The following is a 25,641-nucleotide window of genomic DNA, read 5'->3' as shown; positions in this document are numbered from 1 at the left end:
TCAAGAAGAATGTGGTTTTACTTGAAAGATTGTCTTAGTGCTATTAACTGTTTGCACTATCCAACTCAAAATTCATAAAGTTTGTTCATATCTATCTGGGCAAAGGATAACTTGCAGTGGTTTTAGGAGATGGGTAAGAAAGATGAGCAGAAATGCCCCAAGTACACTTGTAGCAAACAGTGCTGATGAACTGAATAGATGCTCACCCGAAGCAAAACTGAAAGTCTGTAACTGTTAAAGTTAGGCAAAATATCAGTTCACTTGAGCGCAATTAGTATTTCAGGGGAAGAAATATTGATTTGTTTCACAAGTCGATAAGCTAGCATGTATGTGTCTGTGCATTGTAGAACAGTAAATAACAGCAAAAATTAACTATTTAAGCTCAGCAGTAGTGCTTGTGCTGTTCCTCAGTGATATGCTGGCATGCAAGAATGAAAAATGTACTGTAGAGGAAATGTTTGTTTCTGAATCTCCTAATTTCTTAGGATTACAGGCTGTTGTAAAGCTTCATTATTGAGCTGTTGTATTAAGGTTGGAGGGAGTGATGTTCTTCATCTCACATTGCTGCAGTCCTTACACTTGGGTAATCCGCTGTCCTCGGTCGGCCCGAATATCAAAGTATTAGGCTGACGTCGGTCAAGGCGCTTAAGTCTGACATCAGGACGTCAGGGTACAAATGCGCATGACCGACGTCATATCCTCAGTCTTTTTTGCCGCATGATCCGATGCAGAAGCAGCGTTGCAAGTGCCGTTCGGCGTTCTGAAATTTTTCGAATTCGGAGTTTCAGACCGAGTCAAAGTTGGCTAAGTACCCCGTTGGGGAATATTTTAGTTTTTTCTTGCCTCAGTGGTTTACCGGATGTCAGAAAAAGTGAATAACTGTATTTCTTGTGGGAAGCAGATACCGCATAGAGATGATCATACTTTGTGTATTCCTTGTTTGGGGCCTGAGCACGACGTTGTTGGGTGTCGCTTTTGTGCTAGGTTCAATAAACGCAATATTAAGCGCAGGTTAGATTGTGCCAGGTTGGTCTTCGGGAAGCGGTGCAATTATAATATGCCGTCGGATGCTCCGACGCCTGCTTCTTCGAAGAAGCGCAAAGACAAAGCAGCTAAACCCAGACTTGAAGAGTTGTCCGTACCGGACGCCGGTTCTTTAGTGGAGTCAGTAGAACCGGTGGTTCCGCCGGAGGCTTCTCTGGAGTCCCAGGGGGAGACTTTGATATTGCAGGATGTGGCTTCTCAGGAGGCAGGTCAGGCTGAAGGGGCTTCTCAGGTTACTGTACTCCCCTCCCTTCCTAGGGTGGTTAGGCCCTCTCCTTCTGTTTCCAAGGCTTCTCCCAGAGGCAGGCCAGGGTTAGCTTCTGTTGGGGTCACTCCTAGCTCTTCAGGATCTGTGCCTAAGAAGCACATGCTTAAAATGGCAGAAGATTTAATTACCTTAATTAGAGGTTCTTTGCCCCCTCCTGACAAGAGGCCTAGGGTGGATCCAGAGTTGGGTACTTTTGAGCAGGCTTCAGATGTGTCAGAGTCTTCGGCTGAAGACTTGCAGGAGTATTCTCCTTATTCTGATTCTGATGTGGATGATTCTACTCCTCCTGCTTCTCCTCCAGAGGATTTTTCTTTTTCAGAGACTCTACATTCCATGAGGGAGCATTTTAAGTGGGAAGGTCAGGACTTCTCCGATTCCAGGAAAAGGCTTAGGGAATTTTTGCTTTTGCCCCAGCATAGGCCTTTAGCTATACCACCTGTTCTGGATGTAGTGGAAGATGTGTTTGCAGAGGCTTCTCTTAATCCTGATTCTTTGCCTCCTGCTCCTGTTAAACCTGACAGGTATTACAGGGTGCCTGAGGCTCATAAATATCTTTATAAGAGTCCTAGGGCGGACCCAGAAACTGTTACTCAGGGACCTAAGGGTGTTAAGGCCTCTGTGGTAAAAAATCCGGTTCCTCCGGATAAAGAGGCCAGAGCTTTGGATAGATGGGGAAAGAAAGTCTATACTTCCTCCACCTTAGTTATGAGGGCTTTGAATTGCCAGTTTCACATGTTGAAATATCAAAATTATCTTCTTTCTCAGTTGAAGTCTAAGGTAGATGCTCTGGCAGAAGGTATTGAGTGTAAAGAATTACAAGATTTGGTGCATGTCTCTGAACAGGTGGGCAAGCATTCGTTACAATGTGGTTTTGATGCTGTACAGGCCTCGTCTAGGGTGGCTGCCACTGGGTCAGTTCTTCGCAGGCACGCCTGGCTGAGGGATCAGAATTTATCTGACCATGTTAAGACAAGGATTTTGGATGCTCCTTTGCAGTCTGATGTGTTGTTTGGTGCACCTGTGGAGTCAGTCTTGAAGAAAATGGAAGACAAAGCTAAGTCTATGCAGGCTGTTAAAGATTTTTTGCAAGTTCAGCCTCCGAAATTTAGTAGGAATTGGCCTGCTAAGGGGTGGACGTACCCTTCTTATGATCAGTCTAGGGGTAGATCTAGACGTGGTAGAGGCAGAGCACAGAGCTCCTTCAGGCCTAGAACAGGGAGTTCACCTGCACAATCTTCCGGTGAGGGCAGGGGTCAGTCCTTTCGTAAACAGGCCCAATGACCTACCTTTTCAGCTGCCAGATCCTTCTTGCCTGGCAGCACCTTTGGGAGGAAGGTTGGCACTCTTCAAGGAAAATTGGAGTCTGGTTACCCAAGACAGATGGGTATTAGATATCATACACCAAGGTTACAGGTTTTATTTCCATACCTTGCCTCCTTTCAAAGGCATGCCAGACGTTCCTCCTCAGCAAAGACTAGAAGCTCACAAACAAATTTCTCTGTTGCTTCAATTAGGAGCCATTCAACCGGTCCCTCTGCCAGAAGTGGGCCTAGGATTTTATTCTCTCCTGTTCCTAGTACCAAAAAAGGGGAACACGTGGAGACCAATTTTGGATTTCTCTATCCTCAACACTTATTTGGACATTCCCAAGTTCAAAATGTTGACATTACAACAGCTTTTACCTCTGCTGGGCAAAGACCACTGGATGGTGACTCTGGATCTCAAGGAAGCTTACCTTCATGTTCCTATCAGGCTAAGCTGCAGGAAGTATCTGCGCTGGCTGGGACTTCTCATTATCAGTTCTCTGCATTGCCCTTTGGCTTATCTACTGCACCCAGAGTGTTCACAAAAGTTCTGGCTCCAGTGATAGCTTTCTTCAGGCTAAGAGGAATACAGATCTATCCTTATTTGGACGATTGCCTGATTCTGGCCCAAGGAAGGGACGAACTTCTTCATCATTTACAGTATGTGGTAGCAGTGCTAAGATGCCTGGGGTATTCTGTGAACGAAATAAAGTCCAGTCTAGTACCCTCTCAGGACATGTGCTTTCTGGGTGTGAGACTGAATACAGCATCCCAGATGGCCTTTTTGACCCCGGACAAACAAAATAATCTTTCTCTGTACTTCCGTCAATTGTCTCATCAGTCCAGGCTGACTGCAAGGACAGTCCTTCAAGCCTTGGGGTTCATGGCATCTTGTATTCTAGTGCTTCCCAATGCCAGACTGCATATGAGGAAGCTGCAATGGTATCTCAAAAATGTATGGACACAGCACTGCCAAGATATGGACACTGTCATTCAGATAATACCTTGCATTCAAAAGGAATTTTTGTGGTGGGCTCAGGAATGTCACCTAAACAATGGACTCTCTGTGACCTGGCCAGAGGCGAGTCAGATTCTAACGACAGATGCCTCAGACAAAGCTTGGGGAGCTCATCTAAATGGAAAATGGGTACAAGACACGTGGCCTGCCAGACTTCAACATCTACATATCAACTTGAAGGAGATGTTAGCAGTCCAATTTGCATTAACAGCTTTCAAAGATTTACTCCTTCCAGGGCAGGTGTTGGTTCTAACAGACAACACAACTGTCATGTGGTACATCAACAAGCAAGGGGGGACACATTCTTATCCTCTATGCAGGCAAGCAATGATTTTGTGGGAGACTGCTCTCAGTTTACAGCTGCATCTTCAAGCAAGGTTTCTGCCGGGAGCACAGAACTCCTTAGCAGATGTGTTAAGCAGAAGAATTATGGATCCCCACGAGTGGAAATTGGATCCTCATGTATTTCAGAAATTGACAGTGTTATGGGGAACTCCAGACATAGATCTGTTCGCTTCTCCACTGAACCACCAGCTGCCAAAGTTTTGCACAAAAAGGTTTCATCCAACAGCTTGGAAAGTGGATGCTCTTTCTTTCAATTGGAGCAAACTTCATGTGTATGCCTTTCCACCTCTGCCTCTCCTCCCAAAGGTACTCCTAAAGGTCAGACAGGACAAGCCAAAGATGATCCTAATAGCTCCGGATTGGCCTCAACAGCACTGGTACCCATTACTGAAGTCTGGTACGGGAACCTCCATGGCCTTTGCCTTCGATTCCACACCTACTGTCTCAGGAAGCCGGTCATTTACTCAATGTCAAGCTCCACTCTCTTCACCTGACAGCCTGGCATATTCTGTTTTAAACCCTGGAGGGTCTCAGCTTCCACAGCAAGTTTTGAATGTTATTTTGGAGGCCAGAAGGCCTAGTACAAGGAAAGTGTACGCAGATAAATGGAAGAGATTTTTATTTTGGAGTACAGCAAAGGAGTTTGATGTTTCTAAACCTAATTTAAGTGTGGCCCTTCAATATCTTGCTGAGTTACTGGACAAAGGTTTGTCTTTCTCTTCCATTAAGGTTCATGCTGCAGCGATTTCAGCACATTATGACTGTGTCCCACCTTTGTTTTCTCATCCTTTGTTTAAGCAATTCCTTAGAGGGGCAAAGAATTTAAGACCCCCACGTAGAGCTCCTACTCCTGCTTGGGATCTCAATTTTGTGTTGGAGAAACTTACTCTACAACCTTTTGAACCTGCAGCTACTGTTGAATTGAAATATTTATCCTGGAAGACTGCTTTTTTGTTGGCCATTACCTCTGCGAGAAGGGTTTCTGAATTACAGGCCCTTATGGCGGTTGAGCCTTTCTTAATTTTCCATAAGGATAGGGTATCGTTTTGTACTAATCCTTCCTTTATGCCTAAAGTGGTTTCTAGTGTGGCTTTAAACCAAACTATTCATTTACCTACTTTTTATGCAAACCCCCAAAACAAAGGGGAAAAGATTTTGCACACTTTGGATATACACAGGCAGTTGCGATATTATTTGAGCAGAACTAAAGGGTTCAGGCAGTCTCAGCAATTATTTTTCTTTTGCTTTGGGTTCTCAGGACAAACCTGTGTCAAAACAAACTATTTCTAAGTGGATTGGGTTCTGTATTGCTTTCTGTTATTCCCATCATGGTAAGGAGATTCCAGCTGGGATTAGGCCTCATTCCACTAGGGCTACTGCCACTTCTACAGCCTTTTTAAGGGGGGTGGCAACTAAAGACATTTTGGAGTCAGCTACTTGGAGTTCAGTGCATACTTTCTCTAAGCATTACCACCTTCCTCTTTACTCTAAATCTAGGGCTGGTTTTGCCACTGCAATTTTGCAGGGCATTTTGGCAGCCCCTCCTGCTTTATAGCTTTGCCATCCTCCCTTACCTCTGCTTTGGGATTCTACCCAAGTGTAAGGACTGCAGCAATGTGAGATGAAGAACATAGTACAGTTTTGTACCTACCATAAATGTAGATGTTCGAAGATCCACATTGCTGCAGTCCAATTTACCCTCCCTCCTTCCCCTCTGTATTTGAGGTGGTTGTGTGGTTTTGGGTTGTGAATTCTGTGGATATTGTATATATTGTACATATGTTTAGTGCTAGGGTGGTTGGCTGTTTTTTGTTGTCTTTTGGTTTTGACCTTTCTTTTAGGGCCTTCTGACATCTGGGGCAAGAAAAGACTGAGGATATGACGTCGGTCATGCGCATTTGTACCCTGACGTCCTGATGTCAGACTTAAGCGCCTTGACCGACGTCAGCCTAATACTTTGATATTCGGGCCGACCGAGGACAGCGGATTACCCAAGTGTAAGGACTGCAGCAATGTGGATCTTCGAACATCTACATTTATGGTAGGTACAAAACTGTACTTTTCTGTGCTTGAAGGAAGTAGTGCTTAGTTTAAGCCAATGGTAACTGTTTGAAGCCTGCTTTAACCCATTTTCAGCTGCTTAAGGGGAATTTGACCTACTTTTTGCTAGTAGATAGATGTTTATCATGCCCACTTTTATATACGTATGAAATAGACACCAAATTCCAATTTATACTAGGAAAAAAAACTGTGTTCAGTGGCTGTGAAAGTCTCATCTAAACTTTCTTCAAATGTACCCAAGTCTCTCTCTAGTATCAAGTTTAGTAAGACCTGTAATGAAAGGCAGTGACTATACATGGGGGGGGGGACTTTTCAATGTCTCAGGTGTTGAAAGGAGATTTAGTTAAAGGAAGACAGAGGCTCTATAGTTTAAGCTTGGAGCAAAACATTATTCCTCTTAATGAGTAACACTACATTCTGCGTCCCCCACTACATGAGCTTGATTGCATCTGTGGTTTTCAAAAACGTTAGTGTTCCATGTTGGAATGGTGTACTTTCCCCTGAAACGTTTACTATAGCAGGTTACTTCATGGACTATAACATCTTAAAGAACTTTCTGTTTTCTGTTAGGTTTGCTGTTTTGTTTAACATATTTCTAGTATGTTATATTTTACTTGCTATACAAACTGACTTTGGTACATTTGTTAAAAAATGAATGCTTGAATGGAAGTCTCCATTTTCAGGAAAATCCCAGGGAAAAATGCTCAAAAAGAATAGAAAGTTGATGCACAGCCAATCTGAGACATTCAGATGTAGCTTTCGGTGTTAATCAGAGCAGTGTAAACTGAAAAAACATGCGTCACATATGCATGTGTCATATTAGTTTTACAGTACTGGGTTGCATAACAAGAAAAATTCTCCAAACTGAGTTACAATGGCAGTGCTATTGACTCTGATTTGGATGCAGTGGTGCAGAACTTTGTCAGGGATTAAATATGTTTTTTCTGTATTAACGCCACGTGTTTTGAAATGTCGGTATGTACATTATTGCTTATATTAGATGTTTTTGATTGTAAGAGTTGGCTTTTAAACTTTTATTGTGAGCCTAACCAAGTTTGATAAGGCCTGCTTTTATTTTGAAATTACTGTACGTAGACCAAGATGTGACTGCTGAAACATCATTGGTATGGGGTTATAATTCATGATTGCCCAGTACTGCTTTTCCACAAGGGGCATGCTGTTTAGCATTCAGAAGTGCTAAACTGAAATGATTGCATTGTTTTTCAAGTGGCAACTGGTAGAGTATGTACCATTTTAGAGGGGTGAGGTTGACTGAATCTTTGACCGTTCATTTGTGAAGGAGCAAAACCATTGCAGCCTCTTTTTTTTCCACTTCACAAAGTAAATGTGTAGCTGGTCACTGATGAGTTCAGTTTGCCTTTTTAATCCAGTCTAGAGTCATGGGGGAGTTGCAACTTATCCTGACAATGACTGAGTTGCAGGTAATTCATTCTGATTTAGGTCCCAGCCCATAGGATGCAGACATGCACACTGAACTTTCTAGATTGTCAGTGTATGACGGTATGCCTTTGGGATATTGGGAGAAACATGAGTAGCCAAGAAAGCCAAGCAGGTATGGGGGTATGAGCCAGAGGTTTCTCTTGTCAGGTATATTGAGTGAGACAGCACTGCAGTAAATTACAGATTTTTAGAATTGTCCTATAATGGTTTCCAATCTGCATTACTTAATTGAATTTCTTTCATAAAACAGTGACTCTCTTCATACTAGCATACTAGGTTTCTGTCTCAAGCAGCTTCACTTTCTGCTGAATAAGTCACTAATGTTTCTACTGCATTGGTTCACCTATTCATATGTAATCGAGAGGGTAGCTGCCCTTGTGGACCCTTTTAAGCCTAGATAATTTCCCTTTGAGGTGAGAATTGAGACCAGTGCCTTGTGTCTTTGAGGTAAACACCTCGACTATTATGCCAACCCCCAACCCCTAGTTTGAGCAAATGTTACTGTCTGGAGTATGCATGTACCATGCCATATGTGCATCTCTCACGTGTGTACTGATTATGATTGGACCACCTTTACTGTGGCTTCTAAGGAGTCTAGCCATACTGAACAGGGTAAATGTATATGTGAGGATGGATACATACTGGCAGGCAGCAGGCTAACATTTGCAAAACATGTCTGTGAAATGTTTTATAATGCCTGAAGATGGGCATCTTCCTTAAATTTGTAAGTAGTAGAAAGCCATGTATTGTGACTTTTTATTTTCAAGTTTAGTGAGAACTATACTTAAATCGGATTATAGGGCCTAGTACCCTAATAGCAAAAAGAAGGGGCCCAGTCAAAAGAAAGGCCAAGACTAAGAGGATTCTGTGGTGGTCTGTCAGGAAAAAAAAAAAAAAACTGGCGTGAACAAAAACTAATTTATGTACAAGTAAAGTCTGAAAACATTCAAGCTCTACAGTTTGGAATGTGAAAGGCTTTTGAGAGAAAACTTTGCCTTTGGTTAGAAATTTCAATAGTCTTGGACACTAGGTGACAATACTGAACTGAAGTTGAGTCTAAGGGATATAAGCCTGTGTACAAGAGCAGAGATCGGCAATGATGAGAATAAGTAAGCCGGTTCAGTGAAAGTGATTAGAATTTTGAAAACAGTTTTCCTGGTTGCATAACTTTTGAGGCACGGAGGACAGTTTTTAAGGATTTGTTTGATCATATCTGAAACTTTAAAAAAAAAAATAATAAAATGCCGTGTGGATAATTTGGCAGGACGTAAGGAACTTGAGCGTAAAGTGCAGAAGTCATGATATGACATAATGGTTGTTTGCTTGCTTGTTTGCTTGCTTTAACTGCTTGTGTATGTACTGCCAGAGGTATTATACTTTTCAGCCTTCTGTCTTTTGTCCGAATTTACATTCTTCACATAAGCTTTATAAACACCAAGTCTTAGTTTTGTGTCCAGTGCAACTACTTGTCTTGTCTCTTCTTTCATTTTGATTTTATTCTGTTGCACTCCTTTTTATTTCGTTCTCGGCCTAACATGATCCGGTATTTGAATTTATTATTCAGCCTTTCCTATTTGTATGTGGCTGTAACCTACTGTATTGCATGTGTCCTTCATAAAGAAATGTTGCATTGTTGCAATATTAGACTGCAGAAAAGTCTGTAATCTGTGGACTTTGTTGTACTGTGCTTCTGCCCAAATACTTTACTTTTTTCCTCCAACATAGATGCAAGAAAAGTTCATCCTGTAATAGACGTCCTACTAGGATTTAAGAACCTCTCTTTCAGTGATTCATGCTACAGTGTTTTCATTCTCATTCCCCTTCGTTTCAGTTTATCGAAACTCTTGCTGATCTGTCTTATTTTGTGTCCTGTAGGTCTTTGCTAGAAGTAGTGTTGATGCGAGTGTGCGCATAATTTTAAAGGAGGGCAGTTCCTCAGTACTAGGAAGTGCATTCTATGGCCTCCCAACATTTGATGGACAAATGCATTCAGACAGCGTCATATAGTAGGTTATGTTCTGTATTAATCACTGCATTTTCCAGTGTATATTATTTAACTGACAGATGAGTGCATTTTTAAACAAATATAAACAACAAAGGATGTTCTTTGTGTTTCACTGTTGCAGTCATCACATTTGGGATATCTGCCTGCAGGTAGCCCTCAGCCGGCCTAAATACCATAGTCTTGGGATTTCTGCATCGGATGCTTTCACTTCCATGACGTCAGGGGTATAAAACATGCAGCCGATGCCATTACATCAGTCTTTCTTGCTGTGCGGTGCCCGAAGCAGAAGCAGTTAGCAAATGCTGGTCGGCTGACTCCTGAAATTTTCATTTTTCGAGTTTCAGACCTGAAGTAGTCTTAAAGTACCCCGTTGGGGATCCGTTTTTCTTGCTCTAACTGATGTCAGAAAAAGTTAATAATGGTCTTGCCTGTGGAAAGCAAATACCTCGCAGAGATTTTCATTCTTACTGCGTCACCTGTTTAGGCCCAGACCACAACGTCCCTCCCTGTCGGTTTTGTGCCTTGTTCAACACCCATACTATTCGTTGTCAGGCTATTTTTGTAGCTAAATTCTTTCACACGCATTCTCTTTACTCCGAAATGGCTTCGATGAGCCATCAGACTACCAATTTTCTGAAAAAGCGTAAGGATAAAGACAGAGGCAGACCGTATAGGTCCAAAACTGCGTACTACACTACCATTAAGCTACTCTGCTGGTACTCTGTGAGGTGCTTTCACAGCCCCTGATACCTGCCTCTACAGATTCGCAGGCCTCTACCGCGACCCATTCTGAGTAGGTATGCAGTGAGATGCTTCTTAGACTGTGGAACCTGCAGATGTCTCTACCTTGGATGGGTCTTGAGCTGCTATGCAGGCACTGGCATCTGAGGGTGTATTCAGGCCTTCTGATCTTCATATTAAACAGACTACTTTGTTTCAAACCAAAAATACTGAATTTCTCAGGCCTAAAGTTCACACTACGCCTAGGAAACAGACGACCAAAGCACATTCTCAGACCCACAAGCCACAAAAACAAATGCTTAGAATGGCTGAAGACCTCATTACCTTAATTAGGGGAAGCCAGCCTTCCCCCTCAGAGACCTAGAATTGATTTTCTTTCTGGTTTTTCTGATCAGGAATCTGAATACTCTGATCCCTTTGATTACCAGGACATACCTTTATCTACCTATAAGGATTCTGATGCAGAGGACTCCATTCCCTCTGCTTCCCCTCCAGAAGATTTTTCTTTTGTTGAAACACTGCATACCTTTAGAGAGCATTTCCTCTTGGAGAGCCAGGACTACTCTCAGTCCAAAAAGCGATTTAAGGGAATTTTTAGACTTGCCACAGCACAGGCCTCTAGCTTTCCATCCTGTTCTGGAAAGTGTAGATGTCTTCTTGGAATCCAGACTTACCCCTGATACTTTGCCTCCAGCTCCCAGGAAACCTGACTGGTACTACAGAGTACCTGACTCCCACAAATTCCTTTTTAAGAATCCTTCTGCAGATCCAGAGACCATTTCCCAGCAACCTAAAGGCATTAAGGCTACAACTGCCAAAAATCCTACCCCTTCAGACAGAGATTCTAGAGCTTTAGACAGATGGGGTAAGAAGGGTATACACCTCTGCTACTCTGGAAATTAGGGCCTTGAATTGCCAGTTTCATATGTTAAAGTATCAGCAGCATATTATGGAACTAATTAAACAGAAAATGATGTTGATTCCTTACTCTGCAGAGCACAAAGATTTGCAAGAGTTGATGCATTCTGCTAACAAAGTTGATAAAGATACTTTGCAATGTGGGTTTGATGGCTTAGAAGCATCTTGCAGGGCTGCTGTCACTGGGTCTGTTCTTAGAAGGCATGCTTGGCTTAAGGAACAGAACTTGCCAGATCATGTCAAAGCAAAATTACTAGATGCAACATTAAAACCAAGAGCGTCTATTTGGCAGTAAAGCTGAAGAAGTCCTCAAAAGGATGGAAGAAAAAGCTAAATCCTTGCAAACTGTTAAATATTTCTTACAAGTACAGCCACCTAGGTTCAGTAGGCATTGGCCTTTGACCAAATGGTCCTTTCCAGTCCCTTCCAGGCCTCCTGAGTCCAAGCCCAGGGCCAGTAGACCACAAAGAATTCTGTCTCAGGTTATGTACAGATCTAAGCAGTGAAGTGTTCCCACATCCAAAACAGGGAGTAGTAAGCCACCAGCCTATGGTAAAATGGCACAATGACTTTAACTCTTCCAAGCTTTGCCCAAGTACTTGCATCTTTAGCAGAGAAACTTGCCCTGCATGCCAAAAGCTGTGAATGCGTTACCCAAGACAGATGGGTCTTAAACACGGTTTCCCATGAATACAGATTCCACTTCCACTCACTCCCAACCCTAAGCGGATCTGCAGACCCCCCCCCCCCAAACCAGTGGGCAGAGGCCCAAAAGCAAGTACTTTTTCTTCTCAGTATCAAGGCTATTCAACCAGTCCCAACAGAACAAAGGTGACAAGGCTTTTATTCCAGACTGTTTTGTGGTTCCTAGAAAAGAAAACTTTTGGCATCCTATCCTGGATGCGTCTATTCTCAACACCTTTCTGGTGGTTCCAAAATTCAAAATGTTTACTCTCCAACTGCTGCTTCCTATGCTAGCCAAGGACTCCTGGCTAGCAACCCAAGACTTAAACTTATCTGCACATCCCCATAAGGGAATCTTGAAGTACCTGCACTTCAGAGCAGGCTCTGTACGCTATCAGTTCTCTGCACTTCCCTTTGGCTTATCTACTGCGCCCAGAGTATTCGCTAAGTGCCTAGCTCCAGCCATTGCATTTTGCAGGCAGAGAAGAATTAAAATTTACCCATACTTGGACGATTGCCTGATTCAGGCGGACAGTCAGGACTTGCTACTACAGCACCTGGCATTTGTAGAGAGAATTCTAACCTCAATGGGGTACACCAACAACGAAAAGAAATCGCAGCTGGTACCCAGCTAACAGATTGTATTCCTGGGAGCAAGCTTGAACACAACTTCCCAGATGACATTCTTCACTCCAGTGAAACAAATTTATTTGACAAACTACTTCAGTCTACTGGCCACCAAAACCCGGCTATCTGCAAGAAAAATACTGCAAGCCCTGGTGGTTTATGGCCTCTTGCACTCCATAAATTCCATATGGAAGACTGCATATGAGGAAACTTCAATGGTATCTAAAAAGTCTCTGGTGTCAGCATTCTCAGGACCTGGAAACAGTGCTTCCTATCATTCCGTGTCTAAGGACAGAGTTCCTTTGGTGGACAGAGGCCTGCAACCACAACAAGGGACACTGTTTCACTCTACCCCCTGCTGCCCAAACCCTAACGGACGCATCGGACTATGCATTGGGGGGGGGGCGCTCATATGGCAGTGCAGTGCATTCAGAGCAAATGGAACCCAAAGCAAATGCACTTGCATTATCAATCAAAAAGAAATGTTAGCTGTACAGAATGCTCTGACAGCCTTCAAAGGCCTTATTCTTCCAAGCCAACTATTGGTAAAGACAGAACACACCACAGTTATGTGGTACGTAAACAAGCAGGGGGGAGGGGCATTCCTACCCACTCTGCAGATTAGCCATGGCTTTGTGGAACACAGCCTTGAGCAGCCAAGTGCACCTGCAAACTCATTTCCTATCAGGCAAACTAAATCACTGGCAGACTTAAGCAGAAATCTCATGGACCCACCCGAGTGGAAACTGGAACCCAAAATATTCAAGCTTTTGAGGAACAGGTGGGGGACACCAGAGGTGTGGACCTGTTTGCTTCCCCTCAGAACTATCAATTAAGCAAATATTGCACCAGAACTCCCCACAGCCAAGCTTGGAAAGTGGATGCCCTGTTCACCTGGGAAAACCTCTGTCTATGCCTTTCCCCCTCGGCCCCTCCTATCGAAGGTTCTACTAAAGATCAAACAGGACAAGCCAAGGACAATCCTGATTGCACCAGACTGGCCACACCAGCACTGGGTACCCTCTTTTGCATAGTCTGACAGTGCTGCCACCATGGCACCTGCCTCACACTCATTCCCTGCTGTCCCAGCAGGCGGGCCAGATTCTGCACCCTCCACTACAGACCCTGAACCTAGCAGCCTGGCTCTTCCACTGACTTCTCCACCAGCAACTCTCAGTAAGCAGGTGCTGGATGTTATTCTTGAGACCTAGTACTAGAAAATTCTATTTGGAAAAGTGGAAAAGATACTGCTTCTGGAGCCAGTCTCAGGGAATGGACACAACTGTGCCCAACCTACCTCATATACTAGATTACTTAACAGAAGTGCTCCACAAAAGCCTGTCTTTCTCTTCAATTAAGATTCACGCCTCTGCCATCTGTGCTCATTATAATACTGAGCCACACCTTTTCTCTCGTCCCCTGGTCAAACAGTTCCTGAGGGGAGCCAAAAATTTAAGACCCCCCCAGGAGAGCTCCCACTCCTGCCTGGGACCTTAACTTTGTATTGGAAAAGCTCACGCTTCTGCCCTTTGAACCTGCTGCCACAGCAGAGCTAAAATTCCTCTCATGGAAGATGGCTTTACTTCTAGCCATCACTTCAGCAAGAAGAGTGTCTGAGTTGCAGGCCCTTATGGCTGTGGCACCCTTCATTATCTTCCATGCAGACAGAGTCTCCCTCAGAACCAACCCATCATTTATGCCCAAGGTGGTATCTAGTGTGGCTTTAAACCAATCTATTAATTTGCCAACTTTTTCCCCTAATCTTCAGAATAAAGGGGAAAGGATCCTGCATTCCCTGGACGTACACAGGCGCTCGGGTTCTATCTGGGTAGGACTAAGCCTTTCAGGAAATCTGACCAGCTGCTACTCAGCTTTGCTGCAGGGGCAGAGGGCAAAGCCATTTCGAAGCAAACCATTTCTAAATGGATAGCACACTGCTACAAACACCATGGGAAACCTACCCCACAGAGGATCAGAACACATTCCACTAGGGCTGCATCTACCTCTGCAGCATTTCTCAGGGGAGTCCCTACTAGGGACATCCTGGAAGCTGCAACCTGGAGCTCTGTACACACTTTCACCAAGCACAACCACCTACCTATCTTTTTAAATCCAAAGCTGGATTTGCCACAGCAGTCTTACAGGGCCCGATTGCCAGCCTTAATGCTTCTTTACTACCTCCTCCCTACCTTAGCTTTGTGAATCAACCCAAATGTGATGACTGCAACAGTGAAACATGAAGAACATAGTACAGTTGTGTACACCTACCATAAATGTAGATGTTCGAGTGTATTCACTGTTGCAGTCCTGGTTACCCTCCCTCCAGCCCCCTGACTTCTCTTTACTTCTACTTAGCTTCTTTGTTTGGCACCTCTTATATCATATGTGTTTGCTTTTTGCTGGGGGCGTTCCATACCATGCAACTGCTTCCCATTTTTGGGGGCACCTGACATCTGAGGCAAGAAAAACTGATGTAATGGTGTTGGCTGCATGTTTTATACCCCTGATGACCTGACGCCATGAAAGAAGTGACTGCATCTGATGCAGAAATCCCAAGACTCTCGTATTCAGGCCGGCTGAGGGCTACCTGCAGGCAGATAACCCAAATGTGATGACTACAACAGTGAATGCACTCTAACATCTACATTTATTGTAAGTGTACACAACTGTACTTTACTGAACCTCAGTAAACTATATTTGACTCTAGCACCTTGGCAAAAAGCTTTCAAGGAGCAATAAGAGAACAAGTCCACATCTTTTATATGTAAAATAATTAACAATCAATTAACCCTTAAAGAAAAATATATTATAGCAATAACCCCTGGCTGGGTGTGAGTATTGCTAGATTTACCCATGGTGTGGTTTGGTCATGATGGCGAAGCCCAGTTGACCAAACCAAGTCAACCGTGGGTAAATCCAGCATTATCCACACTAAGCCATGGAGTGATATTAAACAATGACGTTATTTAAGAAAACCGTTACTTTTCTTAAATAATGTCTTTGTATAACAGCTCTGTAGTGTTCTTCCACTTTTCACCAGTATCGTGGGGCTTTCTTGATGTACTGAACATGCATATGGGACTTGCATTCCCACCCTTGCACAGTACATCAGTGCTTTATTAAAAAAAAAAAAAAAAAAAAAAAATTGCAATCCGGATAGTTGTCATATGAGACAGGGCAGAGAAAATAGAAGGAAAATCTGGTATGTTTCTTTAGTTTTGCATAACGTACCTGATTTTCCTGTCCATTTGTTCTTGTATCTGTTCAGATTTGTTTTATTATTTTATTTAGTTAAGAAAACTGGAAAGCTCTGTAACGTATATTAATAGAAAGTCCAGACTTTTTTTCTATTGGTATATACTCTTTTACAGTTCTGGGTATTTGGGTCTGTACATCCCTTTTACACCATATATTCTGAGCAGGGAGTTCTGTGGTGTACAGTGCAAACAAGATCTTTTGTAAGCTTTCTATACTGCCCAAGCGACGGGCTGCCCAGGAAGGAACATCACTTATGTACCAAATACTGCAACAGTGAAGAGAAGGACATCTAAAGTTATGGTAAGATTTTATACCACTCTACTTTTTTTTTTCTGACCTCATAAAAAGTAAGCGCATCATTACTAAGTCTCTGAAGACCTAATAACTCTCTGTAAGGCAATGATGAGATAAGATGTGGAGGATGGCAACTACTCCCGTATAAATATTGTCCATCTGTAGACTTGTGTATAGTTAACTAGAAGGGACGAGTAGTTGAAAAATTAGTCTAAAAAAAAAAAAAAATTACCAAATTTAAAATCCTATCTATTCTGAAAATCCTTAAAATAATTTACTTCATTAATACCGTCTTTACAAATATCAAGTAATCTGTGTATCTAAAATAGCATATTGATTCATAAAACTGGATCTATGTAAATACTCCATCTCAAATAATCCGATAACTAAATTAGCATGCATAGGAGCTTCCATGATTGTACCTTCAATTTGATGGTAAAACTCATTATTAAAAGTAAAAAAAAAAAAAAAAAAAAAAAAATTGGTAGGACAAAAATATATCGCTCTGGAGCTTTTCTCCCCGGGCCTCCGCTGGAAATGGACCTACGTCCAGTCGGACACTCCCGATCAACAAATTTAAATAAAATAAAAATTACATAATTATAAACTAGACTGTCAACTGAAAAAGACCTTCTATACCATGTGTATGTTTAATATTTGTGTACAAACTTTAACATTGATAGTTACCCAGTACATATCTTCAGTTCAAAATTTCCTTATTTTATCTTAAAAATCAGCAGTGTCTCTCTAATAATCCAAGATAATTTCACAACAAAAGGACAAAGATAATCATTTAAAGAAATACTTGAATTGTGCAAAAAGTACTTTACTGCTGCAATAATTAGCCAACCAGGTAAATCCATTAAATTTGTTTTTTTGGTAAGCAGTAAAAGGTGTAAATACTGCATCCTTGCACACTAAATTTTCTTGTCTACATCTTCACTCAAATAACTTAACCTGTATCCCTTTTCCAACAACTTAAATACTGTTTTATCGCTTCATCTTGTATATTCTTATAATTTTTACATACATGGACTGATCCTTTAGATGTACATAACACGTTTGCTTATATTGTTTATAATGCATTTTTTTATTGCCTTTTATATGATGGTTTAATAATCAAATTCCTTTTGATTTTTTTAAATCAGTCCATTCAGCTTTAGTCATATTATATGAATAGTCATATTATATGAAACATTACATTTGTTCACTAAAAATAAAAAGCTAAAATAATAAAAAGCTTCAACTGCAAAGTTAAACCTAGAAAACTGTTTGCCACTTTCATTTAAAAAAGGTGTAAAACAAATTTTATATTTTACCCTCCATGTATCCAGTAAGCCTTTACTCCATCAACCTCCTGAAATACAAGAGTAAAAACTATTCTCTGTACTAATGGAGTCCTTAAATTCATCATTAGAATTACTCTTAAAAACTGTCCACTTTTACATGTGTGAAATTACGTAAGTGCAGATGTTCATGTTTCATTATTGCAGTAATCACATTTGGGTTATCTGCCTGCAGGTAGCCCTCAGTCAGCCCGAATACCAGACTCTTGGGATTTCTGCTTCGGATACTGTCCCTTACTCCATGATGTCAGGTCGATGCCATTACATCAGTTTTACTTGCCGTGCGGGCGCCCGAAGCAGTTCGCAAGTGCCGGTCGGCCGGTACTCGAAATTTTCGTTTATTTCAAACCTGAAGTCTTCTAAAGCTAAGTACCCTGTTGGAGATCCTTTTTTCTTGCTCTAACCAATGTTAGAAAAAGTTAACAATTGTCTTGCCTGTGGAAAGCAAATAACTCAGAAATTTTCATTCTTACTGCGAACTAGCCGAACTATTCATCGTTGGGCTATCTTTGTAGCTAAATTCTTTCGCTGTCGTTCTCTGTATTCTGAAATGGCTTCATTAAGACATCCGACTACCGATCTTCTGAAAAAAATGTAAGGATAAATACAGAGACGGAACGCATAGGTCCAAAACTGCCCACAACGCTTCCATTAAGCTAGTAGCCAGTCTGCCGGTACTCAGTGAGGCGCTTTCGTAGCCCCTGAAACCCGCTTCTACAGATTTGCAGACCTCTGCTGAGACCCATTCGGAGTCCGGTATGCTGCGAGATGCTTCTTCATCTGTGGAACCTGCGGATGTCTCTACCTTGGATGGGTCCGGAGCCGCTGTGCAGGCACTGGCTTCTGAGGGTTTATTCAGATCTTGTGATGTTCGTATTAAATCGACTATTTCGTTTTTGACTAAAACTACCGAATTTCTGAGGCCCAGAGTTCACAGCATGCTTAGGAAACAGGCGACCAAAGTGCATTCTCAAGCTCCCATGCCCCAGAAACAAATGCTTAGAATGGCTGAAGACCTTATTACTTTCAAAAGGGGAAGCCATCCTTCTCCCTCTAAAAGACAAAGAATTGATTTTCCTTCTGATTCTACAGACCATGAGTTCGATGACTCTGACCCCTCTGATTACCAGGACATACCCTTATCCACCTATGAGGATTCAGATGCAGAGGAGTCCGTTCCCTCTGCCTCCCCTCCAGAGGGTTTTTCTTTCGGTGAAACCTTGCATATACCCTAAGAGCATTTCTGATGGGATCCCATCAGTCCAAAAAGAGACTCTGGGAATTTTTAGACTTGCCTCAGCACAGGCCTCTAGCTATAACCCCTGTCCTGGATATTGTAGATGATGTCTTCATGGAATCAAGTCTTACCCCTGATACTTTGCCTCCAGCTCCTAGAAAACCTGACCGGTACTACAGAGTAAATGGCTTTTTCAAATTTCTCTTTAAAAATCCTAATGCGGATCCAGAGACCTTTTCCCCAAGGACTTAAAGGTATTAAGGCTACTACAGCCAAAAACCCTACTCCTTCGGACAGGGATTCTAGGACTTTAAACAGATGGGGTAAGAAGGTATATACCTCTGCAACTCTTGCCATCAGGGCTTTAAATTGCCAGTTTCACATGTTAAAGTACCAGCAGCATATTATGGAACAAATTAAACAAAAAATGTTGTTGATTCCTGATTGTGCAGAAAATAAAGATTTACGTAGTTAACGCATTCTGCAAACCAAGTTGGTAAACATTCTTTGCAGTGTGGTTTTGATGCCTTAGAAGCATCTTGCAGGGCTGCTGTCACTGGGTCTGTTCTGAGAAGGCATGCTCGTCTGAAGGAACAAATCTGGCCAGACCATGTCAAAGCAAAATTACTAGGTGCTCCTTTAAGCCAAGAATGTTTGGCACAAAAGCAGAAGCAGCTCTTAAAAAGATGGAGGAAAAAGCTAAGTGTATGCAAACTGGTAAAGATTTCTTACAAGTATAGCCACCTAGATTCAGCAGGCATTGGCCTTCAAAATAACTGGTCCTTTCCAGTCCCTCCCAGGCCTTCTCAGCCCAAGCCCAGGGCAACGGACCACAAAGACTACAGTCTCAGGGTATGCACAGATCTAAACAATGGAGTACTCCCACCTCAAAAACGGGGAGTGGTAAACCACCCTCTTATGGAAAAAGTTCAGCGACTTGTCTTCCATCCTTCCCAGCCATGCTAAAGAACTTGCACCCCTAGGAGGAAAACTTGCCCTCCATGCAAAAAACTGGGAATACATTACCCAGGATCGATGGGTCTTAAACATTGCATCCCAGGGATACAGATTCTACTTCCACTCACTGCCAATCCCAAGCGGATTGCCAGACCTTCCTTCAAATTATTGAGCAGAGGCCCAAAAGCAAGTACTTTCTCTTTTCAATATCAGGGCTATTCAACCTGTTCCAACAGCAAAGGGGACAGGATTTCTACTCCAGACTATTTCTAGTGCCCAGAAAAGTGAACTCATGGTGCCGTATTCTGGATCTTTCAATTCTCAACACCTTCCTGGTGGTACCAAAGTTCAGAATGCTTATACTTAAACAGCTGCTTCCTATGCTAGCCAAGGACTTCTGGCTGGTCACCTTAGACTTAAAAGAAGCTTATCTACACATCTCCATAAGGGAATCTTGCAGGAAATATGTACATTTCAGAGCAGGCTCTATGCACTCAGTTCTCTGCACTTCTCTTTGGCTTATCTACTGCACCCAGGATATTCACAAAGTGCCTGGCTCCAGCCATTGCATACTGAAGGCAGACAAATTTACCCATACTTGGATGATTGCCTAATTCAGGCGGACAGTCAGGAATTGCTACTTCAGCACCTGACATTTGTAAAGAGACTCAACTTATCTGGGGTATACCATCAATGAAAAGAAATCTCATCTGGTACCCAGACAAAAAATTGTATTCCTGGGAGCAAGCTTGAACACAACTTCCCAGATGGCATTCCTCACTCGAGAAGCAGGTTTATTTGACAAATTACTTCAAGTTACTGGCCACCCAAACCCAGATATCTGCAAGAAAAATACTGCAAGCCCTAGGGTTCATGGCCTCATGCATTCTCCTAATTCCATATGCAAGACTGGAAGGCAGATAACCCAAATGTGATGTCTGCAACTGTGAATACACTCGTCTACATTTATGTTAAGTGTACACAACTGTACTTTTACGTACCAGTTTGAAGGTGTCTCATTTCAAAGTGTACAAGCAGGGTAAAAGTGTCTGAGTAAACTTCAGTCCCAAATTAAGAATGGATAAATGTTCATCCATTAAAGGAAAACCCAACAAATTGATTACTATAGACTTAAAAAAGATGTCTCGTAGATGTATTATTATTGCCATCTTCCTTGTTTACGATACCAGTGCTGTTGTCCTTCCAAAGCATTTCCTTGTCTAACTCCCACATCTGTTCTGTTGTGCTGGCTGCTTATTTCGTGAATCTACTGCGGAAATTTCTCCAAATTCTCTGGTTCCTGTGCTGCTGGTAAAAGGGGGGAAAAGAACCATCACTACCCAGCTCTGGAAGGGACAGTGTATACTTCTGAGGCAAACAAAACTTCATGGTGTCTTTTGTAACTTCCATTATGTTGTAAGCCTGATTACTGCTGTCCCTTTTGTTGATTGGTTCCCCAAAGGAAATCCCTGCCATGATTGTAATCCCATAGATCACGTTGTAACGTTACTTTTTTTTTCACCAAGTCAGCCTCATAATACTCGTAGGTTCATGCATGTATACTAGGCTAACAAACTTTTAGGGCCCTTATAAGCGTAGCCATGCAACCCAAATGTGGCCCACAAATTTGATTTGTATTTAAGCTTGACATTAATATAAGAAAGGTTGACTAAGGTATGTGGCATTCATCTGGCCAGTTCTGCATGCAACTCCAACTTCATCCTTGATTTCATGCTGTTTAAGAACATCTCGCTCAACAAGTTTCGGCATCCATTCTATTGAACCGCAGTGCGCACCCTCCACCCACAGAGTCTAAAACCTTTTGTCATGTTCACCTAAATGATCCAAAGTTGCCCTAGGGCTCTTAAAGGCGCGTAATCCTTTGGGGTAATATCCAACTCCAAATAGCTTTTTAAAGCCCAACATAGATGTATGCTTGTTTCCTTAATCAGTTTCTCTAACTTGTGGTATATATTTTGTAGTTTGACTGTTAGAGCTGCAGTGAAATGATAACCCACCGAGGAAAAAGGGTCATCTCTGCAGTTTTTTTCTTCCAGTTGTCTATCCCAAAATTGACCAGAATCAGTACCACTTTTTTGGAAAAATCAAACTTTACGTATTGAACAAACGCATCTGAGAAGTGCCCCTTGCTTCTTCGCGAAATATATGGGCAGCACTGAATGAGGGGTCAGTAGCCATAAAGAAAACACTGTAAAACCGCAAAATGAAAAGAGCAAAACATGAATGTTTTTGTAGCACAGCATTACTGTTTTTTTCTCTTTCTTTTTGAGAGATTTATCTTATTTTGAAGTAACCATAAGGCCTACTAGACTGAAGACTGTTTCTGTCTGAAATAACTTCTGTCCCTGTCCTGTCTGTCCACACCTAAATGCTTTCTGTTTGCTGGTACCAGGTTTTAGGTTGATAAATTTAAGCAGTGCAATTGTGTGAAGGTGCCTTCAGGTGCTGAAGGTAAGTCTCATGCCACTAGGGTCTAAAGGGAAAGTCTTGCTGTTCCCATGAGAACTGTCTGTTTTGCTAATATGACGTAAATGGAATGGCTTTCCATGGCGGTCACAGTTTTACTATGTGCTGCACTCTTACACAGAACTTTTTTTTCTTTTTTTTAACAATTTGTTTGTAATGTCTGGGCAGAGCTATGCTGACCGCAAGTGTGTTAATGATGCATTTTCTTTCATCCGTTCTGCTTTGAAGCTCTGGAAACAGTTTCATATAGTAACCAACTTTTCCCCCCTTAAGTCAGAGTAAACTGTTTTATAGTAGAAACTTTTAAATGTTAAACAATGCTGAGTATATTTTGCATGTTGCTGTTACTTGGTTATAAATCTGGTTTATTTTTTTTTTCTTTTATAGAATGGTACAGTGGTTCTTGGTGGGCCAGGAAGTTATTACTGGCAAGGTGAGACTGCAGCTTTTAAGTATTTTCTTTTTTAAGCTTTGAATTTCTTCTTCTACCATAAATAACAGTGAATTGTGACACAAACGCAGTTTAACACATTACATATGTGCTCCCTCATCCTTAAGAAATTACTTGTGCCCCAACATCAGCTCGTGTTCATCCATTGAATCTAGTTCTCAGCACTGTCCAATTTTAAGTTGGTCTCTCTTTAGTCTAGCATGCAATGTCATGTAATTTCCTAATTTATTATCTTAACCCAGAAAAACTTTGATTGTGAATTTTAAACTTTTTATTTAGGTATTTGTGGATTTTATGCATTCTCTGTGATGTTTTGGTTTGTCACCTTGATAAAAATTAACTTGAACCTGTCCTGGCAGTGTCCACCATATGGAAATGAGCGTACTCTTCCACCTCTCCAGAGGGATGAAACTGTCCAGACTCTTGGAGCTTCCTCCTATTTAGGCTTTCTGCTGACTTGTGCATGTTCCTTAGTCCATGGTGCAATGGATGTGACCCCCTTTTCTTGGTACTATCCTGAAGCACATCTTATTGCGTATATTTTTCAGCTTGGAAATTAGAGTTGACTGCGCCATGTGTGTGGTGTAGGTTTGATGTTCTTCTTGTTTCACTGTTGCAGTTCTAACATATGAGTTATCCGGCTCCCGGTAGCCCTCAGTCGGCCCGAATACCAGAGTCCTCTGTATATGACGTCGGCTGCCATTGGTTATAAACTGATGTCAGAACGTCAGGTATAAAGGGAGGTGGCCGACACCATTTCCTCAGTCTTTCTTGCCATCAAGCAGATGCAATTCGCACTAGTGCCGGTTGGCAATTTACCTTCTTTCTGCATTCCGACTACCAAGTTGAAGACACCTTCAGATAAGTACCCTGTTGGGGATCCTCTATTCTTGCTTTAATGAATGTCAGATAAAGTTAACTGTCTTGCCTGTGGAAAACAGATTCTGCACCATGATTTTCATTCCTATTGTATAACTTGTCTGGGCCTTGAGCATGACGTCCCTAACTGTGATCTCTGTGCTTCCGTCGACCTGTGTACCATACGCCGTAGAACTAAGATTTTATGTAAGCATTTCGGAGTCCGGCCTAAGTCCATCAGTATGGTGTCTTCTGGTCTCCCGACTTCGCATATACCTAGGAAACGCAAAGACAAGGACCACAACAGGCCTAGGGTTAAAGCTGCTGATGACACGCTGGTGAAATTGGTCATCGACCCAGCAGTAGTTAGTGAGGCGCTTTTGCAGCCCCTACAGTCTGCAAATTATCCGCTGCAGTCTTCTGCCAAGACCTTTGTGGAGTCCTCCATGCCGCAGGCTGCTATCTTGTCTTTAGACCCTCCACATGTTGCCACCTCAGATGGGTCCGGAGCTGCTATGCAGGCACCGGCTTCTGATGCTTCTTCTCTTCGACATGAGACCAGATCCAGATCGATTACCTTAGTTCAGACGTCTGCAGTTGCTAGGCCTCCCAAGTCCCTCCGGATTACTAGCAAACCTTTCAGCTGCAAATCTGTGCACAAGCTGGCATCTGCCTCCTCTCCTGTGCCTCAGTCCCAGTTGGTAAAGATGGCTGGTGATCTTATCCTTAAGGGCTCTCACCCCCACCCCCCCTTCCAAGAGGGCTAGGGAATTGTCTCCTGATGTTTTGTCTGAATCAGATTGAGGTTTCCAGTATTTCTGCTGGTGAGGAAGGAAATCTCAACTTTTTTCTGGCTTTGAGGATTCTGATGCTGAGGATTCTATCCCCTCTGCCTCTCCTCTAGAAGATTTTTCCTTTGGGGATACTTTGAATACTCTTAAGGAGCACTTTAAATGGGAAAGTCAGGATTTCCCTCAGTCTAAGAGGAGGATCCGAGAATTTTTAGATTTGTCACAGTATAAACCTCTGGCTATACCTCCTGTTTTGGAAGTTGTGGATGATTTCATGGACAATTCTTTAACTCCTAATTCTGTTTCTCCTGCTCCCAGAAAACCTGATGGGTATTACAGGGTTCCTGATTCTCATCAATTTCTTTTTCGAAACCCTACTGCTGATCCTGAGATTATTTCTCAAGGTTCCAAGGGTGTTGAGGCTACTATTGCTAAAAACCCTGTACCTTCTGATAAGGAGTGTCTAGGGCCTTGGACAGGTGGGGTAAAAAGGTCTATACCTCTGCAACTCTTGCCATTAGATCTGTGAATTGTCTTTTTCACATGCTTAAGTATCAGCAGCATACTTTGGAGGCTATTAAGGCTAAGCTTGGAGATATTCCTTCCATGTCAAAGAACAAAGACGTACAAGATTTACAAAATTCTGCCACTCTGGTTTAATAAGCATTCTCTTCATTGTGGTTTTGACTCCTTGGAGGCTTCTTGCAGAGCAGCAGCCACTGGTTCTGTTATTAGAAGGCATGCTTGGCTTAGGGAGCAGCCTCTTTCTGAACCTGTAAAATCTAAATTGCTGGATGTTCCTTTGCATAAAGAGAACCTTTTTGGTAACTAGGCTGAGGAGGTACTGAAAAAGTTGGAGGATAAGGCGGAATCTATACAAGCTGTAAAAGATTTCCTTCAGGTTCATCCTCCTCAGTTTAGTAGGCATTATCCTTCCAAGAACTGGTCTTTCCCTAATCCTGGCAAGCAGGGCTGCGTTAGGCCTAGGGGTTTCAGATTTTCCAGAGGGCAGGCTTCTGCCCCTCAAGGGACTAAACAATGGCATCCTCCTGCTAAATCGGGGAGTTCTAAGCCAGCTTCCCAAAGCAAGCATTCTCATTGACTCCGGCCTTCTTGTGCCTACCTCTGCGGGCCCAGGGTTTCCTTTGGGGGGAAGGTTAGCCAGGTTTGTAGGGGTATGGAAAACCATCACAGACAACAAATGGGTGCTCAACATAGTACACCAAGGTTACCAGTTTTATTTTCACACCTTCCCTGTTCTACAATGTTACCCAGACATTCCCAGAACTCTCAGGGCAGAGGTAGAGAATCAAATTTCTTCTCTACTGACTATGGGGGCTATACAGCCAGTTCCTGCAAATCAGGCAGGCCTAGGTTTTTACTCTACTTTTTCTGGTACCCTATTCTGGATCTGTCTATTCTAAACAGTTTTCTGGTGATTCCCAAATTCAAGATGCTCAATCGACAACAGTTGCTCCCAATGTTG

At 42.4% G+C, this 25,641-nt stretch overlaps 1 protein-coding gene across 1 annotated transcript in view; it reads left to right on the top strand.

Annotated features, from left to right (window-relative positions):
* ITGA5 (integrin subunit alpha 5) overlaps window positions 1-25,641 on the top strand; it is an 805,866-nt gene that overhangs the window by 218,261 nt on the left and 561,964 nt on the right. The window contains exon 6 of the mRNA XM_044083969.1: window positions 22,443-22,488. Within this exon, the coding sequence (XP_043939904.1) occupies window positions 22,443-22,488 (46 nt within the window). The remainder of the gene's footprint in view (window positions 1-22,442; window positions 22,489-25,641) is intronic.

This window comes from Protopterus annectens, chromosome 9.part0, assembly GCF_019279795.1.
Source record: "Protopterus annectens isolate FY-2018-M chromosome 9.part0, PAN1.0, whole genome shotgun sequence".
In the NCBI taxonomy this organism is placed as follows: Eukaryota; Metazoa; Chordata; order Ceratodontiformes; family Protopteridae; genus Protopterus; species Protopterus annectens.
The sequence above is the reverse complement of the archived record's forward strand: the minus strand, read 5'-3'. Positions and strand labels throughout refer to the sequence as shown.